The sequence below is a fragment of the Halichoerus grypus genome, chromosome 5, assembly GCF_964656455.1.
Source record: "Halichoerus grypus chromosome 5, mHalGry1.hap1.1, whole genome shotgun sequence".
Classification (NCBI taxonomy): domain Eukaryota; kingdom Metazoa; phylum Chordata; class Mammalia; order Carnivora; family Phocidae; genus Halichoerus; species Halichoerus grypus.
In genome coordinates this window covers 148,818,184-148,842,871 of record NC_135716.1, presented here as the reverse complement: position 1 = coordinate 148,842,871, position 24,688 = coordinate 148,818,184, and the positions used below count along the sequence as shown (strand labels likewise).

The window sequence follows — 24,688 nt, the reverse complement described above, 5'->3', positions numbered from 1 at the left end:
AAAAGAAAGCTGGGGTGGCAATCCTTATATCAGACAAATTAGATTTTAAACCAAAGACTGTAATAAGAGATGAGGAAGGACACTATATCCTACTTAAAGGGTCTATCCAAGAAGAAGATCTAACAATTGTAAATATCTATGCCCCTAACATGGGAGCAGCCAATTATATAAGGCAATTAATAACAAAAGCAAAGAAACACATCAACAACAATACAATAATACTGGGGGACTTTAACACCCCCCTCACTGAAATGGACAGATCATCTAAGCAAAAGATCAACAAGGAAATAAAGACTTTAAATGACACACTGGACCAAATGGACTTCACAGACATATTCAGAACATTGCATCCCAAAGTAACGGAATACACATTCTTCTCTAGTGCCCATGGAACATTCTCCAGAATAGATCACATCCTAGGTCATAAATCAGGTCTCAACCGGTACCAAAAGATTGGGATCATTCCCTGCATATTTTCAGACCACAATGCTTTGAAACTAGAACTCAATCACAAGAGGAAAGTCGGAAAGAACTCAAATACATGGAGGCTAAACAGCATCCTACTGAAGAATGAATGGGTCAACCAGGAAATTAAAGAAGAATTAAAAAAATTCATGGAAACCAATGAAAATGAAAACACAACTATTCAAAATCTTTGGGATACAGCAAAGGCAGTCCTGAGAGGAAAGTATATAGCAATACAAGCCTTTCTCAAGAAACAAGAAAGGTCTCAAGTACACAACCTAACCCTACACCTAAAGGAGCTGGAGAAAGAACAGCAAATAAAGCCTAAACCCAGCAGGAGAAGAGAAATAATAAAGATCAGAGCAGAAATCAATGAAATAGAAACCAAAAGAACAGTAGAACAGATCAATGAAACTAGGAGCTCGTTCTTTGAAAGAATTAACAAGATTGATAAACCCCTGGCCAGACTTATCAAAAAGAAAAGAGAAATGACCCAAATCAACAAAATCATGAATGAAAGAGGAGAGATCACAACCAACACCAAAGAAATACAAACAATTATAAGAACATATTATGAGCAACTATATGCCAGCAAATTAGATAACCTGGAAGAAATGGATGCATTCCTAGAGATGTATCAACTACCAAAACTGAACCAGGAAGAAATAGAAAACCTGAACAGACCTATAACCACTAAGGAAATTGAAGCAGTCATCAAAAATCTCCCAAAACACAAAAGCCCAGGGCCAGATGGCTTCCCAGGGGAATTCTACCAAACATTTCAAGAAGAATTAATACCTATTCTTCTGAAACTGTTCCAAAAAATAGAAATGGAAGGAAAACTTCCAAACTCATTTTATGAGGACACCATTACCTTGATCCCAGAACCAGACAAAGACCCCATCAAAAAGGAGAATTACAGACCAATATCCCTGATGAACATGGATGCAAAAATTCTCACCAAAATACTAGCCAATAGGATCCAACAGTACATTAAAAGGATTATTCACCACGACCAAGTGGGATTTATCCTTGGGCTGCAAGGTTGGTTCAACATCCGCAAATCAATCAACGTGATACAATACATTAACAAAAGAAAGAACAAGAATCATATGATCCTCTCAATAGATGCAGAAAAAGCATTTGACAAAGTACAGCATCTTTTCTTGATCAAAACTCTTCAGAGTATAGGCATAGAGGGTACATACCTCAATATCATAAAAGCCATCTATGAAAAACCTACAGCGAATATCATTCTCAATGGGGAAAAACTGAGAGCTTTCCCCCTAAGGTCAGGAACGCGGCAGGGATGTCCACTATCACCACTGCTATTCAACATAGTATTGGAAATCCTAGCCACAGCAATCAGACAACAAGAAGAAATAAAAGGCATCCAAATCGGCAAAGAAGAAGTCAAACTCTCACTCTTTGCAGATGATATGATACTTTATGTGGAAAACCCAAAAGACTCCACCCCAAAACTGCTAGAACTCATACAGGAATTCAGTAAAGTGGCAGGATATAAAATCAATGCACAGAAGTCAGTGGCATTCCTATACACCAACAACAAGTCAGAAGAAAGAGAAATTAAGGAGTCGATCCCATTTACAATTGCACCCAAAACCATAAGATACCTAGGAATAAATCGAACCAAAGAGGCAAAGGATCTGTACTCAGAAAACTATAAAATACTCATGAAAGAAATTGAGGAAGACACAAAGAAATGGAAAAACGTTCCATGCTCATGGATTGGAAGAACAAATATGGTGAAGATGTCAATCCTACCTAGAGCAATCTACACATTCAATGCAATCCCCATCAAAATACCATCCACTTTTTTCAAAGAAATGGAACAAATAATCCTAAAATTTGTATGGAATCAGAAAAGGCCCCGCATAGCCAGAGGAATGCTGAAAAAGAAAAGTAAAGCTGGCGGCATCACAATTCCGGACTTCCAGCTCTACTACAAAGCTGTCATCATCAAGACAGTATGGTACTGGCACAAAAACAGGCACATAGATCAATGGAACAGAATAGAGAGCCCAGAAATGGACCCTCAACTCTATGGTCAACTAATCTTTGACAAAGCAGGAAAGAATGTCCAATGGAAAAAAGACAGTCTCTTCAACAAATGGTGTTGGGAAAATTGGACAGCCACATGCAGAAGAATGAAACTGGACCATTTCCTTACACCACACACAAAAATAGACTCCAAATGGTTGAAAGACCTCAATGTGAGACAGGAGTCCATCAAAATCCTAAAGGAGAACACAGGCAGCAACCTCTTCGACCTCAGCCGCAGCAACTTCTTCCTAGAAACATCGCCAAAGGCAAGGGAAGCAAGGGCAAAAATGAACTATTGGGACTTCATCAAGATAAAAAGCTTTTGCAAAGCAAAGGAAACAGTCAACAAAACCAAAAGACAACTGACAGAATGGGAGAAGATATTTGCAAATGACATATCAGATCAAGGGCTAGTATCCAAAATCTATAAAGAACTCATCAAACTCAACACCAAAAGAACAAAGAATCCAATCAAGAAATGGGCAGAAGACATGAACAGACATTTTTACAAAGAAGACATCCAAATGGCCAACAGACACATGAAAAAGTGCTCAATATCGCTCGGCATCAGGGAAGTCCAAATCAAAACCTCAATGAGATACCACCTCACACCAGTCAGAATGGCTAAAATTAACAAGTCAGGAAACGACAGATGTTGGCGGGGATGCGGAGAAAGGGGAACCCTCCTACACTGTTGGTGGGAATGCAAGCTGGTGCAGCCACTCTGGAAAACAGTATGGAGGTTCCTCAAACAGTTGAAAATAGAGCTACCATATGATCCAGCAATTGCTCTACTGGGTATTTACCCCAAAGATACAAAAGTAGGGACCAGAAAGGGTATGTGCACCCCGATGTTTATAGCAGCAATGTCCACAATAGCCAAACTGTGGAAAGGGCCAAGATGTCCATCAACAGACGAATGGATAAAGAAGATGTGGTACATATATACAATGGAATATTATGCAGCCATCAAAAGGAATAAGATCTTGCCATTTGCAACGACGTGGATGGAACTGGAGGGTATTATGCTGAGCGAAATAAGTCAAACAGAGAAAGACATGTATCATATGACCTCACTGATATGAGGAATTCTTAATCTCAGGAAACTAACTGAAGGTTGCTGGAGTGGGGGGGTGGGGTGGGAGGGATGTGGTGACTTGGTGATGGACATTGGGGAGGGTATGTGCTCTGGTAAGCGCTGTGAATTGTGCAAGACTGTTGAATCTCAGATCTGTACCTCTGAAACAAATAATGCAATATATGTTAAGAAAGAAAAAAAGAAGAAGAAGAATGTAGCAGGAGGGGAAGAATGAAGGGGGGGAAATCGGAGGGGGAGAAGAACCATGAGAGACGATGGACTCTGAAAAACAAACTGAGGGTTCTAGAGGGGAGGGGGGTGGGAGGATGGGTTAGCCTGGTGATGGGTATTGAGGAGGGCACGTTCTGCATGGAGCACTGGGTGTTATGCACAAACAATGAATCATGGAACACTATATCTAAAACTAATGATGTAATGTATGGGGATTAACATAACAATAAAAAAATTTAAAAAAAAAAGAAAAGGAAAAAGAAAGAAATATAATAAAGGCTAGCATATAAGAGCCTAAGAGGTAGGTGGAGACAGCCAAACTTGCCTGAGAGGTACTGTTTCTCAGAAGAAGAAATGCTGGACTGAGTCTGAATTAACATTTTACCAGGAAGAGAAAGGGATCTAGGTCACAGAGAAAACAGTATCTACAAACACAAGGAGGTTTGAGAAAAGTTGGTAGATTGGGGGACAGCAAGCAATTATTCATGAGAAGTAGAAGAAAGTTAATCTCTCCCTACCTTTCTATTGCTCAAATTACTTCATTCAACAAATAAATACAGTATTAATTTAGAGCTAATTTCATAAGCACTCTGCTTGGTTCTTTGGGAAAACAGGGATTAATCAGATTCAGATTCCATCCTGAAGCAGGTAGTGTAGTAGAAGAGAACAAAGTTTTTAAAACTCATGAAAAGTGTCAGGTATCTATATAAGGATAAAGTTAGGGTTGTCTTGCTGTTTTTCCAAGGGAAATATTACTTATACAGAGGGAGGTATGGAAAAAACAGACCAGGGATTCATTGGAGAGTTCATATTTGACCTGCAGAACTTATTTCTCATGAGAAAAACAGATTATCCCCCAGTTCAGGGCCAAGCAATATACAAAGCACTTTACATATTCTACAATTCAGAAAGAAAAAAATACTTATGGGAACCTATCTTAAGGCAATATACTCCATCCACATGAAAAAACATTTCCCAATCATTGAATCTCTTAACCACCTAACTCTTCTGTAAGTTTGGATGCACCGACAGAATCCTGTTCAACACATCAGGCAGCCACAGTCAGTAGCTCAGAGTTAGCACATAAGAGAATACCCCTGTGACTTTCCTGTTTTAAATAATCTAAAATAGGGCGCCTGGGTGGCTCAGTTGGTTAAGCAACTGCCTTCTGCTCAGGTCATGATCCTGGAGTCCTGGGATCGAGTCCCGCATCGGGCTCCCTGCTTGGCAGGGAGTCTGCTTCTCCCTCTGACCCTCCTCCCTCTCATGCTCTCTGTCTCTCATTCTCTATCAAATAAATAAATAAAATCTTTAAAAAAAATAAATAAATAAATAAATAAATAAATAAATAATCTAAAATAAATCCCTGAATTCAAATTAGATCAGATGAAAGCTGCATATGTCAAACAAATTGTTTCAAGTGCCAACTAAATTGCTTTCACTAAGATGCCCTTTAGCATTATGCCCTCAGTCTACAATAAAGGATGTTACAAAACACACTCCTATAAAATATATTGTTATAAACACCATAGGGATATTATTGAGGATGATATTCATCACATTTCAGTGTCTACTTTAGGAAACCTAATAGGAAGAATTTCTATAAGATCTCAGTATTTGGTTTATTTTTATCTTATGGACGTTGTTTTTCTCTTGGCACTGGCTACCAGAAAACTCTCAGGTTAAATTTATTACCTACCTATAGCAAATTTATGGGAACTCATAGCATGCATTTTATGTACGCATCCAGCTGAATTTTCTTTTGCTATTTCCTCTTTCTGAGATTTTCTCGCTTATTTATTTTTTAAATATTATTATTTGGTATATATTTTGGTAAGATGTTTTAATTTTTTAAACAATGAAATACAATTTTTTTTTCTTTAAGATGTAGGGTAGGCATCATTCCCCATTAAACGATGAGGAAACTATGGCTGTTTTCAAGTAAGGATTTAAATTTTAGCCTGACTCCAAAGGGTATCCACTTAAGCACTCTACTATTACTGCAAGGTTTATGCACTACTAGCACAGATACAATTGATATAAACCAATTGTTCATACACTGTTGGACAAATATGCATTATTATTTTGGATACCATGTGGTCAAATGGAGTAATTTCTTCTACTGAGCTTTTCAGTAAAGGATGGAAAAAAATAACTAAGATTAAGGAAAATATGATCTAAGAAAGAAATCTGGATTATTTCAGACTGTAAGTAAACCAAAACAACACATGATCTTTAAAAGAATAATTCCAACCCTTATACAGTTGTTTTATTATAAAGAGCCTTCCTCTCTTTATCTGAGGTAAAAAGAATTCAAAAGATATTTTCTAGATACCAAATACATCCCAGACAAGGCAATAATGCAAAATTCAAGAAAAGTAGAAGAAATTGTTCTTAATTATGTGGACAGTGTTCAGGTCTGAATGGAAGAACAATGCTATAGTACTAATTATTAGTTGAATTATGTCCCCCAAAATTCATATCAAAGCCCAAACACCTGGTGGGGGGTGGGAGGGATGGGGTGGCTGGGTGATAGACATTGGGGAGGGTATGTGCTATGGTGAGCGCTGTGAATTGTTTAAGACTGTTGAATCACAAACCTGTACCTCTGAAACAAATAATACATTATATGCTAAAAAAAAAAAGAAGAAGAAGAAGAAGAAGAAGATAGCAGAAACGGAAAAATGAAGGGGGGGAAATCGGAGGGGGAGACGAACCATGAGAGACGATGGACTCTGAGAAACAAACTGAGGGTTCTAGAGGGGAGGGGGGTGGGGGGATGGATTAGCCTGCTGATGGGTATTAAAGAGGGCACGTACTGAATGGAGCACTGGGTGTTATACGCAAACAATGAATCATGGAATACTACATTAAAAACTAATGATGTAATGTATGGTGATTAACATAACATAATAATAAAAAAAAAAAGTCCAAACACCCAATACCTCAGAATGTGACCTCACTAGGAAATAGCGTCTCTACAAAGGTAATCAAGTTAAAATGTGGTCATTAGAGTGGCCCCTGATCCAATATGACTGGCAGCCTCATAAAGAGGGAATATTTAGAGAAAGCCATGCATTCAGGGAGAATGCCAAGTGAAGATGAAGGCAGGGATCGGGGTGATGATTCTACAAACCAAAGAATACTAAAGACTGCTAGCAAATCACCAGAAGCTAGACAAAAGACATGGAATATATTCTTCACAATCCTTAGAAGGAACCAACCCTACTGATGCCTTGATCTCAGATTTCCAGAACTATTAGATAATAAATTTCTGTTGTTTAAGCCACACATTTGCGATTCTTTGTTATGGCAGCCGAAGCAAACTAAAATAGCATGGAATAAACCAGGAGAAAAATCTTACATAAACAAGTTTTCAACTGTTGATAAACAACCAATGTTCTTAGGGTTCAGAGAAGTGTCACATAACTGACACTGCCATGTCCCTCCAATCAATGACACACACGCATGCACACACACACACACATTATGAAAACCAAAAATAATCAAGAATTATTTATAAAACAAAATTATGTTTACCTCTCTCATTAAAATTTTCAAAATATTCTGAATATGTACTATGTGCCATTCAGAGTATGAGGTTCGGGGCACAAAAAAGTTAACAAGATCCAATCCCTACTGGATGGGAATTTATAATCAAGTTTCAATCTTCCCATTCAAAATACCCACAGCATTTGATGATTGTGATGCAATATTACTTTTGCTGTGTGGTTTGTGTTCACCTGAATCTGTTCCCTAATCATTTCTTTATACGGAGACCTCTCAGACAAAGATTAAGTTCTGTGAGCATGTCATGCAGAACCAGGTACATGATAAACATTCAATAATTAATGATTTATCACATAGTCAAATTATATCTATTTTATCCCAAAAGAAATAATATCTGAAAAGTTATTTAACAAAATATAAGGTGCTATATCAATGCTCATTAATATTACCATTAAACCATTAAATAATCACTTATACCAACAAAAACATAGCATTTCCTTTTCAAGTATTTCCAAGTTAATTCTTTGAAAATTGGTTTTTCCCTGACAACTTAGTCCATTATGATGAAATATTAAATGGGTTGAATCACACTGAATGGTCAGATGAATTGGGATTTTGAAACAATCTAAGACAAATTCAAAAGCAATGGTCTTCAATACACTCACCACTTTCAAAGCAAGCATCAAAGATAAGATGTCCTTTCTTGGACTGTCCACAGTATCCAGACGGAAGCACCATATATTTGCTCACATTCCCTCCGATGGCATCGTCATTTCCCATATCATTGCCTATTTTTTAAAAAAAGGCCCATGTTTAACAGAAATCAAAATATATTTAAGAATATAAATCCAATAAGATTTTTATTATCAATTTTCCCCCTCCCCTGTCATTTATTGCTTATCAAACAGTAAGAAATGAACTGCATAATGTTGTAGAGTAGAAACAAGATACATTTTGGAATCAGAAACATAAGGTCTGAAATCTCACCTCTACTAAATATTAATTCTGTGATACAAAGCAATCAACTTAATCCCCTTAAGCCTCAGTTTTTCTCATCCATAATTAAGGAATGGCAAAACCAATCCTTCAAAATTATGTTATGAGAATTAGATATGAAAGTATCTAGCATGACTACTAAAACCCAAAAGATGTTCATTAAATTGCACCAAGTATTTAATAAGTAGTTAATATATTTAAATTCTCAGAAATGTTCATTTAGGGGAGCCTGGGTGGCTCAGTTAAGCATCTGCCTTTGGCTCAGGTCATGATCCCAGGGTCCTGGGATTGAGTGCCGCATCAAGCTTCCTGCTCAGTGGGGAGTCTGCTTGTCCCTCACCCTCCGCCTCTCCCCTCCCAACCCGTGCGTTCTCTCTCTCTCACTCTCTCTTGCATGGGTGCTCTCTCTCTCTCTCAAATAAATAAAATCTTTAAAAAAAAAAAGAACTGTTTAGTTAATTATTTTAATTCAAATAAAACAATAATTATATAACTAGCATTATAACTTCCTAATGTTCCACAACCAGAAATAACTTGAGAACTACTGAATTAACATAGACGTTATATTACACTGTTGGTGGGAATGCAACAGCCATTCTGGAAAATAGTACAGAGATTCCTCAAAAAGTTGAAAATAAAGCTACCCTATGACCCAGCCACTCTGGGAAATAGTACGGAAAATCCTCAAAAAGTTGAAAATAAAGCTACCCTATGACCCAGCAGTTGCACTACTAGGTATTTACCCCCAAGATACAAATGTAGTGTTCCGAAGGGGCACCTGCACTCCAATGTTCATAGCAGCAAAGTCCACAATAGCCAAACTGTAGAAAGAGCCAAGATGTCCATCGACAGATGAATGGATAAAGAAGATGTGGTATATATATACAATGGAATATTACTCAGCCATCAGAAAGGATGAATACTTATGGTTTACATTGACATGGACGGAACTGGAGGGTAATATGCTAAGTGAAATAAGTCAGTCACAGAAAGACAATTATCATATAGTTTCACTCATATGTGGAATATAAGAAACCATGCAGAGGATCACAGGGGAAGGGAGGGAAACTGAATGGGAAGTCATCAGAGAGGGAGAAAAACCATGAGAGACTCCTAACTATAGGAAACAAACTGAGGGTTGCTGGAGGGGAGGTGGGGGGGGATGGGGTTATTGGGTGATGAGTATTAAGGAGGTCACATGATGTGATAAGCATTGAGTGTTATACGCAACTGATGAATTACTGAACACTACATCTAAAAGTAATGATTTACTATATGTTGGCTAATTGAATTTAAATTAAAAAAAAGAAGTTATATTTCTTAATAGGAACTCTAATTTTTTTTTTATTTTAGAAGTTTCACTTCTAGTTGGATGTAGAAAGTTGAAAAAAATCATCGCTTCCACCTTAATAAGATATATCCCAACAAGGAACAAAATCGTAACTTATAAAAATCTATCAGAAAATGGAAATTGCAGGGCAACAATAATCTGATATCCAAGGAAAGTCAGGCCCCACCAAAAAAGGAGGGAAGCAAGCACTTTATGCAGAGCACAGGAGAAAGAAATGCTTGGTGCCATACAAGTGAATAAAAAGAATTAAGCTAAAAAAATTTTTTAACTATTAAAAATCAAGTATAGGAAATAGGAGAGTATAGAATCTCTGAGAGTCATAGACACAAAGGGAATTCACACTCACTGCCAGACTCTTCTGTACATGCCTCCATCAGATGTTTAGGAGAAAGATTAGGGGCAGGGCAGAAAACTAAAAAATGCCTTTCATTGTAATGCAGGAATGGAGAAGGGGATGGGCTTCTGTTATAGAAAAGGCATGAAACCCCACCAATATCCTTTTCCCTTATGGAGAAGAAAAAGACCTTAAGCCACTAGGGGATAAATAGCAAGTCTTAAAACCCCAGTGCACAAATAAGACTCCAAACAGGAGGAGGAACACCAAAAGAAAATATCCTCTATACCTGGAGGAGGGGAAGAAAAGACTGTCTCACACAAGACCCATCAATGATTCAAGGCAGAGATGAAAAGAGGGAAGATAGATGGGATCATTGAAAAAACTCCACCCCAAGATCACAGCATATAGGACCTTCCTAAGGTTAGGTCCTGGTCTTAGGCTAGACCAAGACAACTGAAATACTCTTGCTCCCTCAATTCTAAAATAGCAAGCACTAAAAAACAACTGTCATCTACTGCTAGAGATGAGACAAAAGCATGGAAATAAACCCCGTCTGTGTCAGGAATACCCAGCAAAGGACAAAAGTTTAGGGTGGATGAATGAGGAAAAACTCTCAATCACTCTACCCCTTTCCCTCAGGAATAAGGTAACCCTAAAGACTCCACCAAACAACTACTAGAACTGATGAATGAATTCAGTGAGGTCACAGGATACAAAATCAATATACAGAAACCTGTTGCGTTTCTATACAATATTTATAAGGTAGCAAAAAAAGAAATTAATAAAACAACCTGAATTCACAATTACACCAAAAATAATAAGATACCTAGAAATAAAATTAACCAAGGAGGTGTAAGACCTGTACTGTGAAAACTATAAAACACTGATGAAAAAAATTAAAGATGATACAAACAAATGGAAAGATATTCCATGCTCATGGATTGGAAAAACAACTATCATTAAAATGCCTATACTACCCAAAGCAATCTACTGATTTAATGCAATCCCTACCAAAATACCAACAACATTTTTCACAGAACTAGAACAAATAATTCTAAAATTTGTATGAAACCACCAAACACCCTGAATAGCCAAAGCAATTTTGAAAAAGGAAAACAAAACTAGAAGTATCACAATTTCAAGATATACTGCAAAGCTGTAGTAATCAAAACAGTATGGTACTGGCACAAAAAGAGATACATAGATCAAGAGAAGAGAATAAAGAGCCCAGAAATAAATCCATGATTATTTGGTCAATTAATCTTTGACAAAGGAGGCAAGAATATGCAATGGGAAAAAGTCTCTTCAACAAAGGGGGTTAAGAAAACTGGACAGCTATATATAAATGAATAAAATTGGATCACTTTCTTACACCCTACACAAAAATAAACTCAAAATGGACTTAGGACCTAAATGTGAGATCTGGAGCCATAAAAATCCTAGAAGAGAGCACAGGCAGCAATTTCTCTGACATCAGCCATAGCAACATTTTTCTAGATATGTCTCCTCAGGCATAAGAAATAAAAGCCAAAACAAACCTTTGGGACTACATCAAAATAAAAAGCTTCTACACAGCAAAGGAAATCATCAACAAAACTAAAAGTGTACTGAATGGGTAAAGATATTGGCAAATAACATATATGATAAAGGGTTAGTATTCAAAATATATAAAGAGCTTATAGAACAACACCCAAAAAACAAATAATCCAATTTAAAAATGGGCACAAGACATGGATAGACATTTCTCCAAAGAAGACATAAGATAACCACCAGACATGTGAAAAGATGGCCCAACATCACTCATCACCAGGAAAATGCAAATCAAAACCACAATGAAATATCACCTCATACATGTCAGAATGGTTAAATCAAAAACACAAGAAGTCATTAAAACAAAAGTTTAATGAGAAAAAAAAAAAAAAACACAAGAAGCAAGTGTTCACAAGGATATAGAGAAAAAGGAACCATCGTGCACTGTTGGTAAGAATACAAACTGGTATGGCCACTATGGAAAACAGTATGGCAGTTCCTCAAAAATTAAAAATAGAACTACCATATGATCCAGTAATTCCTCTCCTGGGTATTTCCCCAAAGAATACAAAACACTAATTCAAAAAGATATATACACTCCTATGTTTACTGCAGCATTATTTACAATAGCCAAATTATGGAAGCAACCCAAGTGTCCATCAACAAATGAATGGATAAAGAAGATGTGATATATCTGGAATGGATAAAGAACATGTGATATATAGATATATAGATATATAGATAAATAGATATATAGCTTTAATAGAATATTACTCAGCCATATAAAGAATGAAATCTTACTGTTTGCAACAACATAGATGGATCTAGAGTGTATAACGCTAAGCAAAGTAAATCAGAGAAAAACAAATACCATATGATTTCACTTATATGTGGAATTTCAGAAACAAAACAAATGAATAAAGGAAAAAATAGACAAAAGAACAGACTCTTAAATACAGAGAACAAACTGATGATTACCAGAGGGAGGAAGGTGCGGGGGGGGGGGGTGGATGAAACAGGTGAAGGGGATTAAGAGTACACTTACCATGATGATGAGCACTGAGTAATGTATAGAATTGTTGAATCACTATATTGTATACCTGAAACTAATATAACACTACACATTAATTATACTGGAATTTAATTTTTTTAATTTTAAAAATAAATTAATTAATTAATTAAAATGTTTTTTAAAAGTAACTCTAGAAGAATATGAAGCCAGTCATAAATTCAAGATAACCATAGCAACAATGAAACTTAACCTAGCTTAACTCTTGACTAGGTTGACATAAGCCCTCACACAAATGCCCAGGAGAAGAGGTGTATCCATTCCCAGTGACAAATAGTATTTCTATCACTGCCTACTGTTCTACACTAGAAGTCAAGTATACAACACAAAATTGTGGAACATACAAAAAAAATCAAGAAAAAACAACCTACTGTCTATGAAGAGCAATTAATTGAAGTAGATTCAGAAATGACTAGACACTGGAATTATCAGACAATGAATTAAAATAACTAAGACTGGGGTACCTGGGTGGCTCAGTTGGTTGAATATCCAACCTTTGGTTTCAGCTCAGGTCATAATCTCGGTGTCATGAGATGGAGTGCAGCAAGGGGCTCCGAGCTGGGCATGGAGCCTGCTTGGGAGTCTCTCTCTCTCCCTATGCTCCACCACCCCCTAAAATAAGTCAATAAAACTTTTTTAAAAATTAAATAAAATAACTAAGACTAATATGCTGAAGCCTCTGGTGGAAAAGGAGGACAAAATGCATGAAAAAATGGGGAACTTAAGCAGAGAGACGGAAATTACAATAATAAGCCAAAAAGACATACTAAAACTAAAAAATACACTAACAGAGATGAAGAATTTCTTTAATGTACTCATCAGTAAACTTGACACAGATGAGGAAAGAATTAGTGAACTCTAGATCAATAGAAATAAGCTGAACATAAACAGAAAGATAAAAAAAGAAAAAACATGGCATCCAAATTTGTGGAACAATATCAAATGATCTAACATATGTATAACTAAAATTCCAGAAGGAGCTGAGAGAGAATGGGGCAGAAGAAATATGTGAAGAGATAACACTGAAGATTTTCCACAATTAATGAAAAATATCCTGCTACAGATCCAAGAAGCACCAAGCAAAATATTTATTTTTAAAACTTTCTGTATCATATATGAAAATACAAATCACATGCAAAGAACTCAGATAAATATTACAGAATTACAGTGCACTACTCATAAGAAACTGTGCAAACCAGAAGTCCAGTGGATGACATCTTTAAATTATTGAAAGAAAAACAGCTTTAAAAAAATTAATGCAGGTATTTTGAGGAAAACAAGAGATGAGAGAATTCATTATCAGCAGTCTGGTATTATAAGATATGTTAAAGAAATTTCTTCTGGCCTAAAGAAAATGATAACAGATACAAGCTAAGATCCACACGAAGAAATTAAAGACTCTAGAAATATTATAAATGAAGATAAATACAAATATTCTTATCTTTAATACTCCAAAAAATAAATGACTTTCTAAAGAAAAAATAGTAGCAATGTAATATGACATTATACCACAGGTAGAAGTCAAATAAATAGCAAGAATAGCACAAAAGATGGGAGGCGGGAATCGGAAGTATGATGTTTTAAGTTTCTTAAACTAAATATAAAGCTGTATAATTCGTTTGAAAGTAGATGAACTATAATAAATTAAAGATGTATACTGAAAAGCCAAACACTAAAAAAAAATGTCATGAATTAGCCAAAAGTGAAGATAAAATGAAATTAAAACAGCCAATCAATCTATAAGAAGGCAGAAAACAAAGGAGAAAGGGAGCAAAGACCAGATGAACCAAACAGACAAAAACTAGCACAATATTATAGTTAATTTATCAATGTTAAATTGTATTTACTGACACTCTTCTTGGAAAGATAAAGAAATGGTTTATATGCATTATTCTCCACTTCTCTAAGAATTTTTATTAGTTCTGTTACTATAATTATTCTGTTGAGATGGTTATCAATGTGAGGAGTGTTCTTAAAGGGAATTCTAGACATTTGTTGATGTGTTTCTTTGTTATAATGATGAAAGAACAGTGATGACATTTGGTTGGTGGAGAACAGAAATGCTAGATGTACTGCAAAGTAGAGGAGAGTCCAGTATAAGTTTTAAATGTCCTATACAGATACTAATATATGTAAAAATCCTATTTGTAATTCTGTGAGCTTAGAATCTACCTCTGTTATACACATTTTGTATAGCTTTAATAAATACTGTTTTTTCCAAGAGTACAACTAACATATAAACCAAGAAAGGATTATATTTTATTTGTTCATAATTTTACCCAGAAGTATTACTATTTTATTTTTTTTAAGATTCTATTTATTTACTTGACAGAGACAGACACAGCGAGAGAGGAAATACAAGCAGGGGGAGTGGGAGAGGGAGAAGCAGACCTCCCGAGGAGCAGGGAGCCTGATGCGGGACTCGATGCAGGGCTCGATCCCAGGACCCTGGGATCATGACCCGAGCCGAAGGCAGACGCCCAACGACTGAGCCACCCAAGTGCACCGAACTATTACCATTTTAGAAAATCATGTCACCAAAAGCATTCCCACATACTGTATTTGATTCACAAATATAATACTCCTATATCAGTTAATATTAGTAGCAGTTGTGTTTATAGTGATTCTACACACAAATGCAAACATTAGAACTCCATTGTGTTTTCCCAATGCCTACATATATGCATATCCCTGTTTCACCTTGTGGTAAATCCTACTCGCCCTGTAGAACTACATACAATGACATCTCCTCTGGGAAGTCTTACCTGACCCTCCTGAAAGTAATTGTTCCTCTCTGGTCCCACAGCATCTTGTTTATACCTTTCTGATAGCATTATTACCTTTTTATTATTAATTATGTGTGTCTTTTTACCCCTAGTAACTGTGGTTTCTCATCAGAAGAATCTAATGCCTTATCTTTTTATCACTACTTTCTCTACCTCTCCATCTCAAGTATAACACAATTCTTGGCACAAAGACAGTAATCTATAAATATTCATTGAATTACTGAAATACAAATTTAGGAGCTAAATTTGATTTCAGTGTTGAATATTAGTTTTTGCATGTCTGTTTAGAGCACAGGAAATATGTGATATATTTTAAATTCATCCAAAGAACAGCAAAAAAGAGAAAAGGAAAACCATAAAACAGACTCTTAACTATAGATAACAAACTGAGGGTTGATGGAAAGAAGGTGGGTGGTGGGACAGGTTAAATAGGTGATGAGTATTAAGTATTAAGGGCACATGTGATGAGCACTGGGTAATGTATGTAAGTGATGAATCACTAAATTCTATTTCTAAAATGAATATTACACTATATATTAACTGGAATTTAAATAAAACTTGAAATTAAAAAAAAAAAAGATAGGTTCTGGCATTTCATACAAAGTATGATTCAAGGAGCAGTGGGAAGTGTCAAACTAACAACCCCACTTACCTGAAACACTATTTAGATTTTACCATAAATTTACCAATGGACATCATTGCTAATATTTGAAATGAGATATAGTCACATACATTGATATAGGCACTTCCTAAATGAACCATGCGGTTCTTCTGGTTTTTGATCCTTGTTAACAAATCCGGACAATAACATGTTGATCTTAAATGACAGCATAAATGTTTAACATTTTACTTACCTTTTCCAAATTTTTTATTTAAATTAAATTAATTAATATATATTATTAGTTTCAGAGGTAGAGTTCAGTGATTCATCAGTCTTAACATAATACCCAGTGCTCATTACATCACGTGCCCTCCTTAACGTCCATCACCCAGTTACCCCATGCCCGACCCAGCTCCAATCCAGCAACACTCAGTTTGATTCCTATGATTAAGAGTCTCTTATGGTTTGTATTCCTCTGTGATTTTGTCTTGTTTTATTTTTCCCTTCCTTCCTCTATGATCCTGTTTTGTTTCTTAAATTTCACATATGAGTGAGATCATATGATAACTGTCTTTCTCTGAATGACTCTGAATGACTTTGCTTAGCATAATACCCTCTAGTTCGATCCATGTTGTTACAAATGGCAAAATTTCATTTTTCTGATGGCTGAGTAGTATTCCAGTATATATATACATACCACATCTTTTTTTTTTTGGCTTAGTTTTTTATTATTATGTTAATCACCACACATTACATCATTAGTTTTTGATGTAGTGTTCCATGATTCATTGTTTGCTTAAAACACCCAGTGAAGTCCATATATCTGTGAAGTCCATTTGGTCCAGTGTATCATTTAAAGTCTTTATTTCCTTGTTGATCTTTTGCTTAGATGTTCTGTCCATTTCAGTGAGGGGGTGTTAAAGTCCCCCACTATTATTGTGTTGTTGTCGATGTGTTTCTTTGCTTTTGTTATTAATTGGCTTATATAAGTGGCTGCTCCCATGTTAGGGGCATAGATACTTACAATTGTTAGATCTTATTGTTGGATAGACACTTTAGGTAGTATATACTGTCCTTCCTCATCTCTTATTACAGTCTTTGGTTTAAAATCTAATTTGTCTGATATAAGGATTGCCACCCCAGCTTTCTTTTGGTGTCCATTACCATGGTAAATGGTTTTCCACCCCCTCACTTTCAAGCTGGGGGTGTCTTTGGGTCTAAAATGAGTCTCTTGCAGACAGCATATCGATGGGCCTTGTTTTTTTATCCAATCTGATAGCCTGTGTCTTTTGATTGGGGCATTTAGCCCATTTACATTCAGGGTAACTATTGAAAGACAGGAATTTAGTGCCATTATATTGCCTGTAAGGTGACTGTTACTGTGTATTGTCTGTGTTCCTTTCTGGTCTATGTTACTTTTAGGCTCTCTCTTTGCTTAGAGGACCCCTTTCAATATTTCTTGTAGGGCTGGTTTTCTGTTTGCAAATTCCTTTAGTTTTTGTTTGTCCTGGAAGCTTTTTATCTCTCTTTCTATTTTCAATGACAGCTAGCTGGATATAGTATTTCTGGCTGCATATTTTTCTCATTTAGTGCTCTGAATATATCATGCCAGTCCTTTATGGCCTGCCAGGTCTCTGTGGATACGTCTGTTGCCAATCTAATGATTCTACCATTGTAGGTTACAGATCTCTTCTCCCCAGCTGCTTTCAGGATTTTCTCTTTGTCTCTGACACTCGTAAGTTTTACTATAAGATGTCGGGGTGTTAACCTATTTTTATTGATTTTGAGGGGAGTTCTCTGTGCCTCCTGGATTTTGATGCCCATTTCCTTCCCCAAATTAGGGAAGTCCTCTGCTATAATATGCTCCAATATACCTTCTGCCCCTCTCTCTTTTTCTTCTTCTTCTGGGATCCCAATTATTCTAATGTTTCATCTTATGGTATCACTTATCTCTCGAATTCTGCCCTCGTGACCCAGTAGTTGTTTATCTCTCTTTTTCTCAGCTTCTTTACTTTCCATCATTTGGTCTTCTATCTCACTGATTCTCTCTCCTGCCTCATTTATCCTAGCAGTTAGAGCCTCCATTTTTGATTGCACCTCATTAATAGCCTTTTTGATTTCAACTTGGTTAGATTTTAGTTCTTTTATTTCTCCAGAGAGGGTTTCTCTAATAACTTCCATGCCTTTTTCAAGCCCAGCCAGTATCTTTAAAACCGTCATTCTGAACTCTAGTTCCAACATCTTACTAATGTCCGTATTGATTAGGTCCCTGGCAGTCGGTACTGCCTCTTTTCTTTTTTTGAGGTGATTTTTTCCATCTTGTCTTTTTGTCCAGAGGAGAATAGAAGAATGAGAGTACGAGATGCTAACAGGGTAACAACGTCCCCAGAAAATATACACTAAACAAATCAGAAAAGACCTGAAACTGGGGGAAAAGAAAGGGAAAGAAAGAAAAAAGATAAAAAAGAAAGAAAAAGATAAAAACGAACAAACAAATACAAAACAAAACGAAACAGAATACGATCAAATATGATCAAGCTGGTGCATAGATCAGTGCCACACACCAGATTTTGGGCGTATTTTGGTCTGTTAGAAGAAAGTGTGTCACAAAATTTTAATGAAAGAAAAACTTATATATGTACAAAAATAAGGGTTAGTATGATGAAGGGATGGAATATGACTGTAAAGATGAAAATTATAAAAGACTTTATAAGAGGAATTGATAAGAAGTTGGTTGAAAAAAGAAAGAAGAGGATTTAAAAAAAAAAGAAAAAAAAGGGAGAGAATGTGATCAGGCAGGAGACTAGAACAAAGCCATACACTAGAGATTTAGGGTATAATTTGGTCTGTTAGAAGAAACTGTATTCCAAAATTTTAAAGAGAGAATAACTTATATATATACCAAAAATAAGGTTAACTACTATGAAGGGGTAGAATATGACTCTAAAAATGAAAAATAAAAAAGATTTTTTTAAAAAAGGGACTGATAAGATGTTGGTTGAAAAAGAGAAAAAGAAAAATTCAAAAAAAAGAAATTAACTTTGAAAGACTAAAGAATCATGGCAAAAAAGCCATGAATTCTATGTGCAGTATTCCCCTAGAGCTGGAGTTCTGCCATTCTCATTGATCGGTAAACTTGGTCTTGGCGGGCTGTTCTTGCTGATCTTCTGGGGGAAGGGCCTGTTGCCGTGCCATGTCTTTTCCCAGAAGTGGAACTGCCCCACCCTTGCCAGTCCGGCCTAAGTAATCTGCTCGGGTTTGCTCTCGGGAGCTTTTCTTCCCTGCAAGCTTTCCATACAGCTTTGGAGGACGAGAGTGAAAACGGTGGCCTCCCAATCTCCACCCCAGAGGAGCGGAGAACCCGGGGCCCCACTCTTCAGTGGGCCCCCAGAGAAAAGCAGTCATCACTCCCATCTCCCTGGTCTCCCGCCGTACTCTGTGCTCACCCGGCCTGTGACCGAGTGTTTCTATCTCTGGCACCCGACCCCGTGTGGAGTCTCCAAACCCAGCAGATCCCTGTGGTGCGCTCCCGTGCCGCTCCTCCTGGGGAAGGAAGGGTAGTCTCCCTGGATCTGCAGCTTGTTGGGTCCCTGCTGGAAGAGCAGTGGCCCGACTGTGCCGCAAATCACGGTTTATGGCAACCCCGAGCTCTGTCTTTGCAGCCAGCTTCCCCGCTCCGATCCCTGGGAGCTCTGCTGCACTCAAGCACCCCTGGTCTTTCTGTGACCCCGAGGGTCCTGAGATCACACTGTCCCAGCGAGGGTTCCACCCCCTGCTTAGCCACTAGAGTAATGTCCCTCAGCAGAGCAGACCTCTAAAAGTTCCGATTTTGTGCTCCGCTGCTCTATCACTTGCCAGAAGCGGCCAACGGGGGGGCCCCCCCGGGGGGGGGGCCCTCCCTCCCCTCCCCCGCCGTCTATCCTCCCAAATATCACCTTGGATTTGCTTCTCCGCACATCCTACCTTACAGAAAGTGGTGCTTTTCTGTTCAGAGAGTTGTTGCTATTCTTTTCTTCAATCTCCTGTTGAGTTCATAGGTGTTTAGAATGGTTTGATCCCTATCCAGCTGAATTCCTGGGACCAGACGAAATCCAGGTCTCCTACTCCTCCACCATCTTGCTCCTCCCTCATATCACATCTTCTTTATCCATCCGTCATCGTTGGACATCTGGGCTCTTTCCATAGTTTTGCTATTGTGGACATAGCTGTTATAAACATTGGGGTGAAGGTGCCCCTTCGGAACACTACATTTGTATCTTTGGGGTAAATACCTAGCAGTGCAATTCCTGGGTTGTAGGGTAGCTCTATTTTCAACTTTTTGAGGAACCCCCATACTGTTTTCCAGAGTGGCTGTACCAGCTTGCATTCCCACTAACAGTGTAAGAGGGTTCCCCTTTCTCCATATCCTCGGCAACATCTGTTATTTCCTGGCTTGTTAATTTTATCCATTCTGACTAGTGTGAGGTAGTATTTCATTTTGGTTTTGATTTGTATTTTCCTGATGCTGAGTGATGTTGAGCATTTTTTCATATGTCTGTTCTTTAAGATATGAAGTCGTTGGACATAGGCAGCTCTGTATTATATTAGCAGCATATTCTTAATCAGATAGTTTACTTTCTTTGACATGATTGCTGTTTAATTAATTTATAAAATATGGAGGGAAATTAAAAGATTAAAATAAAAATAAATAAATAAATAGTGCATTTACATTTACAGTTTACTAAAATAAACAGTTGTTTTTCAGACCACAATGCTTTGAAACTTGAACTCAATCCCAAGAGGAAATTTGGAAAGAACTCAAATACGTGGAGGTTAAAGAGCATCCTACTAAAGAATGAATAGGTCAACCAGGAAATTAAAGAAGAATTTTTTAAAATTCATGGAAACAAATGAAAATGAAAACACAACTGTTCAAAACCCTTGGGATGCAGCAAACGCAGTCCTGAGAGGGAAGTATACAGCAATACAAGCCTTTCTCAAGAAACAAGAAAGGTCTCAAATACAGAACCTGACCTTACACCTAACAGAGCTGGAGAAAGCAGCAAATGAAGCCTAAACCCAGCAGGAGAAGAGAATTAACAAAGATTAGACCAGAAATCAATGAAATAGAAACCAAAAGAGCAATAGAACAGATCAATGAAACTAGGAGTTGGTTCTTTAAAAGAATTAAAATAAACAGTTGTGATAATAATGAGACCAAATAGTAAAAGAAAGCAAGATACCACAAAACATGTGGTATACTAACACAAAGACCAAAAAGGGAAGAGGGTGAACTATACTACATAATGTTAATGCAATTTATTGGTTTATCATTTGAAGACACAAGACAGGAGATACACTTATTTGCTCTCAGAAAAATCATATTTCAATTACATTCCACATGTATATAAAATGACTAAAATCATTTACAGTATTTACAGTAGCACAAAATAGTCCAAGGTGGCATGGAATAAATGGAATAGTTGTTATAGAATAATAACTTGTAATTTCTTGACTTCTGTTCATTTTATTGTTCAGCCAAATAGCTGTTTTTTCCATATTTTTTAATCCAGACTCTTCATTCTTACTTTAAAAAAATTTTTTTTTTATTTGACAGAGAGAGACACAGCAAGAGAGGGAACACAAGCAAGGGGAGTGCAGGAGGGAGAAGCAGACTTCCCACCGGGCAGGGAGCCCGATGTGGGGCTCGATGCGGGGCTTGATCCCAGTACCCTGGGATCACAACCTGAGCCGAAGGCAGACACATAACAACTGAGCCACCCAGGCGCCCCATTCATTCTTATTTTATAATACCCCCACATTTATTTAAGGCAGCATGAATTAGCAGTAAGAATTTGGATTTTAAAGTAACATACACTTGAGATCAAATCCACCTAAATCAGATACATATGAAATGTAACCTTTGTTAAATAATTTAACCTAACCTCTGAGTCTGCTTAGGGTTTGCTTATGTTGTTCTAAAGTTACAGAAAATATATGTAAATCACCTAGAACACAGAATTTACTCAATAAGTAGTTGGTTATTATTCTCATCATTATTAAGATACATGTATTTGAAAGAAGTGTATTTAACAAAAAGAATAAAAGATTCAAACCTATAAAGTATAAGGGAGGATTCAGAAAGGAAGGGAATAATTTAATTTGAAATCCATAAAGAATGTCTCAGGGAAAGTCTTTTCTTTGAAGTAAACACTGAATACTGTAGCATCTAGTTAAATTACATACTATAAAACACCCTTATTATAATGTGTAAAATATTTGCCTCCAAACATAGAGCCAGAGTAACACAATGAATTTTCCTCTTTAAGAATGTTAGAGAGAAAAGAAAAAATAAAAAAATTGAGGTTTAAGGAAAGAATGATCTGATCTTATTAATGTTATTATTATTTATGTGCCTTTGTAAAATACCCCATGGATAACAAATATTTAACAATAAAAATTATGAATATATTTTGTGGAGGGAAAAACAAAGAAAAATGTATATCTATCTAGCAGGTACTTGAAGAAATAATACAATAATTATATTATTTTACTCTGATAAATAGGCTACTGAGACATTTAGAAATAGACTTTAGGGCTGCATAGAAGTTTTGAAATTTAAGTGAGTTATGCAGATGCTGGATATGGCAAAGGCTAAATCTGTTCCATTTTTACATGGAAAATACTTTACAGTAATCCCCCCTTATCTGAGGAAAATATGTTCTAAAACCCCCAGTGGATGCCTGTATATACCATGTTTTTTCCTATACATACATAAATAATTATGATAAAACTAAATTTATAAGAGATTAATTAATAATAAAATACAACAATTATAACAATATACTGCAATAAAAGTTACCATAGATCCTGGCAACCTCAGCGTATGATTTTTTTTCTTTTTAAGTCAAGAACTTTCACCTTCTCACTTAAAGGAAGTTCTTTATAGCTTTTCACTGGCATATCCAAATTACCAGCATAATTACTCTTGAAATTTGAGGCCATTATTAAGTAAAATAAAGTTACTTGAACACAAGCGCCATGATACAGTGAATCTGATAACTGATACTGCCACTAAATGACCAACAGGCAACCTATACAATGTAAATACACTACAGGGATGATTCACATCCCAGGCAGGTTGGCAAGAGATTTCATCATGCTACTCAGAATGGCACACAATTTAAAGCTTATGAATTGTGTATTTCTGGAATTTTCTATTTTATGTTTTTTAGACCACAGTTGACCACAAATAACTAAAACCATAGAAAGCTAAACCAAGGACAATGGGGAGAATGCTGTACACTAAAGTTACAATCAATTCATATTGGTCAAAAATAAGGAAAACAGTTTATTAATTAAAAACTGACCTTTATATAGAACATGTAATCCACCTCTCAGGCCAAAACACCTTCAAAGAGGTAAAAAATTACCCCGTGACATGCAGTTAAAGGGATCTGTCAGAAGTTCCATTATAAAGTCATATTTCCAAGGCTTCATAATTTCAGGAAAAAAATTACATGAAAGATGAGACTAAAACCACAAACTCTGAGCCAAAAAAATAAATCTAAAATTCCTACTTGAGGGTGTTTTAGGAAAGAGAATCTATTCATTTGAGCACTTTAACCACCATAAACTAGTACCCATTACATTGATTCTTCCTAGGATTTTATAAAATATTATCACATTTGTTCTCATTACAAATATAGAAGATACACTGCAAAAACTTAAAAAAAAATTTTAATAATTTCCTAAATATACATATCCTAATTTTTTCCAGGCACATATATCTATAATACAAATAAGACATCTAGGTTTGTTAAGCTACAATCTTACCTAATATGTATTGAAGATCAATTACTATACTCTATCTTATGCCCAAAGCTAAGGAAAATATATAAGAAAAATAAGTTATAAATCTACCACTCAATAAAATAAGAATATACTAATAATTAATATTAATGCTCTCAAAAAGCTGACCTTCTAGCTAAGACTACATGGAAAATAAAATTTTTAAAATTTTTAAAATGTTCTATTTCTGTAAAAATAGAAAATTCAGTATCTACAGTATAGTTTGATGCCATATGGTTTGGAGAAATGTGGACCTATGGCTGAATTCCTGCTTGGCTTGTTAAATGTATGACCATGAATGAGCCCCAATTCAGCAAGCTATGCTCTTGGATTTCTCTATTTTCATCTAACATCCTTTAAAAAAAAAAAAAATGGTTGGCCAATTTTTCCTTTACAGGGTAGTTTGCATCCAATTTCCCAACAATTTGCCATAAATTATCTGCCTTCCTTGATCTCACCAAAAATCTACTTACACCCTCTCTATTTTGTATTACAGCAAGTTGCATTTGCCTTAATGTCCACTTCCAAACCAGTCACTTAACACTGACCTTCCATTTATGTACTAGTCATAGAGCAGAGAACCATATATTCCTTGATCTATATTAATAGAAACACCTGCATTCACTGCACTAAAAAATGTGATGTAAAGCAATTTCAATAAATAATTATTGAATTGAATATTCAATGGAAAAAAAATTAAAAGTATATTCTTTTGGAGGAGGCCCAAAACAGCAGCATAGGAAGCTGCTGAACTCACCTCTTCCCATGGACACATCATTCCCTGCTGAAAATGATCCAAAAACTGGATGAAATGCTGTCCACAACAAAGTAAAAATGTAC

At 36.2% G+C, this 24,688-nt stretch overlaps 1 protein-coding gene across 6 annotated transcripts in view; it reads right to left on the bottom strand.

Moving 5' to 3' along the window:
* LOC118544703 (BEN domain-containing protein 5) overlaps window positions 1-24,688 on the bottom strand; it is a 1,415,283-nt gene that overhangs the window by 1,286,545 nt on the left and 104,050 nt on the right. For 5 of the 6 annotated variants that reach the window (XM_078073180.1, XM_078073175.1, XM_078073174.1 and 2 more), the window contains exon 2: window positions 8,014-8,136. The exons of the other annotated variant lie outside the window; for it this stretch is intronic. In XM_078073180.1, the coding sequence (XP_077929306.1) occupies window positions 8,014-8,136 (123 nt within the window). The remainder of the gene's footprint in view (window positions 1-8,013; window positions 8,137-24,688) is intronic. 6 annotated transcript variants of the gene reach the window in all.